Source organism: Mizuhopecten yessoensis, unplaced genomic scaffold, assembly GCF_002113885.1.
Source record: "Mizuhopecten yessoensis strain PY_sf001 unplaced genomic scaffold, ASM211388v2 scaffold8183, whole genome shotgun sequence".
NCBI lineage: Eukaryota > Metazoa > Mollusca > Bivalvia > Pectinida > Pectinidae > Mizuhopecten > Mizuhopecten yessoensis.
This window is the reverse complement of record NW_018407420.1, coordinates 1,166,367-1,174,145: the sequence shown is the minus strand read 5'-3', so window position 1 is coordinate 1,174,145 and position 7,779 is coordinate 1,166,367. Positions and strand designations below refer to the sequence as shown.

General features: G+C 38.8%; 1 protein-coding gene across 1 annotated transcript; it reads left to right on the top strand.

Annotated features, from left to right (window-relative positions):
* The first annotated feature begins 603 nt into the window (after positions 1-603).
* Positions 604-1,713, top strand: LOC110455218. Its single transcript, XM_021505204.1, has 2 exons — positions 604-675; positions 1,077-1,713. Exons 1-2 carry the CDS (start codon positions 604-606, stop codon positions 1,533-1,535), a joined length of 531 nt encoding a protein of 176 aa, XP_021360879.1. The 3' UTR covers positions 1,536-1,713.
* The last annotated feature ends 6,066 nt before the right edge of the window (positions 1,714-7,779 follow it).

The following is a 7,779-nucleotide window of genomic DNA, read 5'->3' as shown; positions in this document are numbered from 1 at the left end:
CCGTTTGTGCCGGTTGTGTAATTTATTAAAACGTCTGTAATAAATTATTATGAGAAGTGTAATGATACAGATAGAAAATACAATAAAAACAAATGTACTTTTATTTCAGAAAACGATACACAAACACATGACTTAGATTTTCTTTCATTTGCAATAAATAAACAAGCATGAAATAATGGTAACCACAACAACTTTAACTTCAGTCAGTCAGTCGACACGCGCCAGGCACGTGACGTATCATTATTAATTAGCGGCATCCAACACACTTGATATAAAATAACACATAGAAATACCTGGTTAACATAGCTTCACTGCAATTAACCTGACTATATCACAATGTGTCATTAGCGGATTACATTTGTCAAGGTACATACCGGTGAACTATTTTAATGAAATGAAGTTATCAAATTATTATTATAATAATACAAACACAAAAGAAATCATATTGGTCTGAACAGTGTTCACGTAATTAAATAGCTTAGATACAAATACGACTGAACTTAAATCTATTACATGCTGAATGTTATATAAGGAAGGTTTCATTGTAGGGCAGTATCAATTCTACCTTTACGACCACGTGTACATCTCATTTGATCAAGCATTATGCCTAAGTTTGCTATCCTTGGCAGCAGTTACATCTCCAGACTCCGGGATTTCTGTGAAGGTGATCTTAAGGTAACTACTAGAAATATCAGCGTTGACGATAGATTTTTTATTAACGAATTCAAATAGCACCTAAACAAAGAATATCAATAGACACGAATAGATTATGTATAATGAATTTACTTGTAATTCACTTAAAATTAAAAGTTAGTGTGTGTTGCTTTAGGCATAAAAGCTTAAATAGCACCAGTTGCGCAGATGATTATACTCAACAAAGTGTATATATATGAATCCTGAAATCCTGCAATATTTAAATGTACATGTACACCTAACATTTTCCGAATAAAAATATAAGTGAAACCGGGTAGAGACATGTGAATGAAATAATATCGGGACATTCAACGCTTAGATAGTAACTCAAGGTGTTTATTACAATACTATCGTTTCTTATACGTTAATGCATATTATTATAGGTTCCAGGTGAATGCCGCTTCTTTGGCAAAGGAGGAATGAGGACGGACACAATTCCAAACTGGATGATGACAGACTTGAGGGCATTAGATGCGTGGGCTGTCTTTATCCAATTAGGTGGTAACGATATTCGGCAGAACTCGAACCCGAGAGAGTTTTCAACCGGCTTTCTGTGCTCGAGGAAACACTGGCAGAGAAGGGTGCAGCAGTGTACATCGCTGAGATTTGTAGACGCGGAGATTTCAGCAAAGCACCTGGACTTACTGCGGAATCTTTCAACAAGCAGAGGAATGCCATCAACAGATTCTTACGGACGAAATATGGAACACGCGTCATCAGGATCCCCCTTCAGCACCCAGCCGATTACGATGATAGACTTGTCCACTTTTCAGAAGCTGGAATTAGGAAGTACTTTTTTTGTGGTTAGGAGAGTTTTTTTCAGAGTTAATCCAGACATTTGACGATTTACTTTTGTATGTTAATTGTGAACTGTATTCCACAGGGAAACAAACTTATTCACAATTACATTGTATCTAACTTTATTAATTAATTATATTGTAGATTTCTGTATTATTGATTGTTAATGTAGTTTACTGTGTACATTTATATAAATCAAAGAATGTAGGGGATACCGGTATTCATGTATGCAATACTATACTTTTTAAAATTAATGTACTTTTTACATGTTATTGTATCTATCTATCTTTACTAATTAATTATATTGTAGATTTCTGTATTAATGATTGTTCATGTAGTTCACTGTGTAACTTTATGTATCAAAGAATGTAGGTGATACCGGTATAATGTTATTTGGTATACATATTCAAAATCTGAATGAAATTAAAATAATTTGATATCGGTTATACAGGAAAATACTTAAATAGGCTTAGCCTGTTGTATTAATACATGTACTGTTATATTTCTTATGTAGTACTTGTAATTATGTTTGTTTGTATTAACAATAAAATATTTTGAATTGGACTGGATGAGTGTGGTGGAATTGCCTTCAACGTTGATTGAAAGTTTTGAAAAATCTAGTAAAATATTTATACAAATGCATCGTTGTGTATTTTGTCTTGTCGTTCTTGAACGATTTACCTCCCTTTACTTGCAGCGATATATTTTGCAAGTCACTAATTGCCTCCGTATTTCCGCAGATAATAAAACAAATTGCATACATTCGTTACAGTTTGTAAAATAATTTACTATTTCTTCAGCTAAACGCTATCGGTGAGGTGTTTTTGGGTAGTTTTGTGTGTGTTTTTGGGTGTTTTTGGGTAGTTTTGGGTGTTTTGGGGTGTTTTGGGGTAAATCGTCGTGCCGACACAGCCTTCCCTGTACAAAAATATGTTCGCCCCGAACATGGGTACTCCTAACATAAATATTAATATCCGAAACACAATATCCGTTTATCATCAGAAAAATATAAGTTGAGTGTCCCAATAACATTTAATAAACAATACTGGCCATATATATGATATGATATAGACTAGTACAACTTTAACACATAATACATATTTAATATTTCTTAAAGTACAATCACCGACTCATTCTGCATATCACTCTTATATTCCCTCTACTGGTTCATACTGGAAAGAAACTGTTAACTTAACAATAATAGTCTACATATATATAGAGAACCAACTAATTAAGATACTCAGATAAACAATACTTCCATCAAGTTATGTTATATTAGTCATATTAGGGGTCATTAGGCATATGCTTTACTTTACACATATTTCACTATTCAAATATACTTACATATATAAATACAGACCATACACTGACTGTAGGTACAATATAATTGTACAATAATATTATAAAGATTTTCAACAATTTGACTTCATCAATAGATTCCAATTTCCATACTCTGATTATAGAGTAAGTGTTGGATACAATTTAAAAATTCATAAAATGTCCATAAATAATTTTCACAATATTTTACTAAAAATGCATAACGCCTATTTCCTAAAAGAAAGATCCAATGGTTCGTCCGTTGGTGTCGTCGGTGTTGTCGCTGGTGTTGCTGGTGTAGCTGTGTCTGTCTGGGTGTCTGTGTCTGTCTGGGTGTCTGTGTCTGTCTGGTGTCTGGTATGTGGGGCCCTGACCCAGTGTCCTCCAAAGTATATATGTCTCCATTTGTCAGTCTTATGGTCTCCCTCTTGGTGATGCACATAGCTCCGTGTGGTATAAATCGTCTTTGGTAGTTTGTCCTTGTCTGTGATGTCGTAGTCCGGGCGGCCCTCAGTAAGATTGCTGTCCATCCTTCCATGTAGTGTGATGGGGCTCCTATAAAATGATATCTGGGGTCTGCGGATAATTCCTCGTTGGTGTGGTTGTCTGTGTTTGTGCTGTGGTCCTGTTGTTCTATGTGGTCTGTTTTGCAAGCTGTGGTGGTCGTGGATGTGGTAGTTGTTGTGGTTCTTTCCTCTGCCTGTGGTGTTGCGGTTTCTGTGAGCTTGGAGGTCGGTGCGGCTAAGTCAAGAATTAAGTCTGCGTCAATGTCCGGCTCCTCTCCAAGTAATATGTTCAGGTGGTCAGGTGTTGTCCATGTGTGTGCTGGTTCTATGAATTGCGAGCGTGGAATGGGTGTTGGTGTGTGCAAAGGTGGTGTGCGAGTCCTTTTCTTCTGTGGCGTTCTAGATGTAGGGCGGGTGCTGGTGCGGGGAGGTGATGCTTTTCTTGGTCTGCCTGGTCGTCTCTTGTCTTCTGGAAAATCATGTCGGTAAATGTGTTGTCTCATTATATATCCTTTGCTTTTGGCGCACGAAAAATTGCAATCCTTAACTGTACAATATATACTTGGTCCATGCATATTCCTCTTATGACGTAGAAAATTATCCCTAGTATCGAACCTTCTGCCACAAATATCACATTGGTACTTTCTTTCATCCGCTTGATAGCTTGAATTTCCATAGCGGTACATCCTTAAAAGAAACAAACAATGGACCATTCAAAACCGATGATTTTTTTAGTAAACTTTCAAACATGACATAATTACATGAATGTATAGAATACAAAGTTGACATGTCATAATTCTCTACGGTTTACTACGAGTTACTGCTGTCTGTGTCGGTACAAACCATTGTCTAACTTGACCATAGAAGGGTTTCAGCCTGCCCATATTTACAGTCTTAATCTAAGACTTTGGTCCCTTTTGTATTTGATAAACCAAATCAGACATTTGGTTAATAATGGCGTATGGTCCCTCCCAGTTTCTCTGTAGTTTGCGAACTGTACCCTTCACATTAGAATGATCTCTAAGCCATACTGGATCCCCAACCCTATAAGAAGTGTTAGAGGCCTTAACATCTTCTGGCGATCACTAGTCTTCTTCATCCTGTCACGAGCAGANTTTCCCAATCTCTCTGATTTTTGTTGATGACTTTGCTGAGCATCTCCTCAATGGTCCTATTTAACCTTTCAACCATCCCGTCACCTTGAGGATGATAAGACGTAGTCCGTGTCTTGTGTATTTGTAACCTGTCACATAATTCTTTAAACAACTTCCCTTCAAATTGTCTCCCTTGATCACTGTGTATTTGTTTTGGTACTCCATATCGAGATATAAATCCATTCACCAATGCTTCTGCTACTGTTTCAGCTTCCTGGTTTGGGATAGGAAAGGCTTCAGCCCACTTGGTGAAGTAATCCACAACAACCAATAGATGTTTGTTTCCGTTAACCGTTTCCGGAAGATTTACAATTATGTCTAAAGCTATTCTCTCCATTGGTGCACCTACCAAATATTGCTTCATCTCCCCTCGATTGAACCGTGTAGATTTTTTACGAGCTTGACAGTCTGGACACCTGATGATCCATCTACGTGTATGGGTATAATATCCACTCCAATAAAATCTACTGCGGATCCTAGCCATAGTGCGTGTTATCCCAAAATGTCCTGCAGTAACATCACTGTGTAACTTTTGTAATATTTCCCGATGCCAGCATTTTGGTACTATTAACTGCCACCTCTCATTATTGGTGTCCTCATCCATCCATTTCCGGTATAAAATACCTTCTCGGAGACTAATTCGATTCCACTGGGACCAATAAGCTTTGACCTCTACTGAGAGGTTGGAAATATCCTTCCATTCGGGTCGCATCCCTTCTGTTTTCCAAATATGTACATGTTTCAAGGTTGGGTCATTGGTTTGTGCTTGTTTGATTTCCTCTGTATCTCTTCCCTGCATCCAGTTGGAGGAAGCTTCATTACATTCTACTAATGGATCCTGATTCCGAATACTCTGTTTTCCACTTTTCCCCTTCCTTTTTATATCGTTATTGTTATCATGATCTAACATTCGAACATGTTCATGTTCCAATTTCTGGTGTTCCTGGGTTTCCCATTCATTGTGATCCCTTCTGTCGCAGTATCTACAGGAGTTACAAGGCCTCCGCGACAATCCATCTGCATTTCCATGCAATTTTCCGGCTCGATGTTGGATTGTGTAGTCATAGGTGTCAAGTACCTCTATCCATCGAGCCAACTGCCCCTCCGGATTCTTGAAACGGCGCAACCAATTGAGAGCTCCATGATCTGTTCTGATCAAGACTTTAGTACCATACAGATAGTGATGAAAATGTTTGACGGATTCTACTACAGCTAACAGCTCCCTGCGTGTGACACAGTACTGTCTCTCACACTTGGTCAGACTTCTGCTATAATAGCACACAGGATGTTCACCATCCTCTTGTACTTGAGATAATACACTGCCAATTCCAAATCCACTAGCATCAGTGTCTAAGATGAAAGTTTTCTTCACATCTGGGTAAGCTAAGATTGGTGAGGTCACTAACCGGGTTTTTAAAGTCTGAAAAGCTGTTTCACATTCTTTGCTCCAGTTGAAGATGCTGTCCTTCTCCGTGAGCTTGTGTAAAGGTTTCGCGATGGTGGCGAAGCCTTTGATAAACTTTCTGTAATAGGATGCAAGTCCAACAAAACTTCTCAACTCTTTTACTGTTTTGGGGACTAACCATGCTTTTACTGCCTCAATCTTGCCTGGATCAGGGGAAACTCCTTCCTCTGACACAATGTGACCTAAGAATTTGACCTTCTTTTGGAATAATCTGCATTTCTTGGGAGAAATCTTGAGTCCTGCTTCTCCTATTTTGCTTAAAACTTCCTGTAGCCTCCTCTGGTGTTCTTCAAATGTCTCGGAGAATATAATAACATCATTGATGTATATCAAACAGGTACGCCACTGGCATGGTGCTAAAATGCTTTCCAGGAGACGCTGAAAACTTGCTCCAGCATTACATAATCCGAAAGGCATTGATTTAAATTCATACAGGCCATTATGGGTGACAAATGCTGTTTTCTCCCTGTCGGATGGGTCGACTTCCACTTGCCAATATCCGCTCTGCATGTCGATCACAGAGAACCATTTTGAACCTCTGAGGGTGTCGAGATAATCATCGATCCGCGGTAGAGGATAAGAATCCTTTATGGTAAGTTCGTTCAACTTTCTGTAGTCGATACAGAATCTCACTGATGAATCTGCCTTCTTGACAAGAACTATCGACGATGCCCAAGGTGACTTTGAAGGTGTGATTACTCCTGCCTTAAGCATGCGTTTGACTTCCTGTTCAGCTATCTCCTTCCTGGCTAATGGTAGCCTCCGAGGTGCTTGTTTAACTGGCCTTGCATTCCCAGTATCTATTTTATGATAACCTTGCTTGGTTTTTCCTAAGTCATCTTTATCCTTTGCAAACACATCCTTATTAATGTTTAATATCTGTTTCAGTTGCTTCACCTTGTCATCATCCAGATGCTGCTTACTGGATTCTACGGTTACCTCTATATACTCTGGAACACTGTCATCCGGAACAGGTGGTGTCTCATCTAACTGGCACAAGTATCCTGCCTCCGGTCCAGCTGATTGTTCTTCGTCCCTCACATGACATGATCGAACCACCACACATTCTGCTGTGATTGTCTTTTTATATTATATCCTCTGTGGTTGGTTGGTCATATTGGCTACTCGGACTGGTATGACCTCTGATGACGGGTCAAATATACTTTTCCCCACAAGTACTCCTATCTTCGTCAACTTACAGCTTCCTTCATCAATGATAGCTTGGTGTCCCACCGGTATGTCCCCTACTATCTTAGTGGGTAATATCATCTCACTACTGGCTGATATCACCACATTCTCTATAAGTGACAGTTTGAATACAGATCTTGACCTCTGGCTCTCCAAGTAACATTTGGCTGCCTTACCATTGAAGGTCACTGTTCCTCTCCCTACATCCATAACACAGTCATTCTGTTTCATAAAGTCATATCCAATGACAGCCGGTACTTCAATATCAGCTACTATCATACGACACTTCTTAATTTTCCCCGAAATCTCCAGTGGAAACATTGCCATACCCATCGGCGTAATGACCTTCCCATCGGCCACTCTCAGTTGTCCACAATTTCTGCTCAAATCTTGTCGTCTACTCTCTGGTAACTCGAGAAATACCTTGCTACTAAGTACAGAAATAGTTGCTCCTGTATCCAATAAACTATCTATCTCTTTATTATTCAGAGATACCTGTAAAAATAATCCATCATTACTTGTATGTTTAATCTCAAACACACATTGGGGTCCCTCTTTGTTTTCCTTCATACTTTCTCTATCTTTTTCCTCTTGGGTTAAAACATGCCCCTTTGTCCTAACCCTTACTGGTTTAAATGACTCCTCTCCTCAGTTCGTG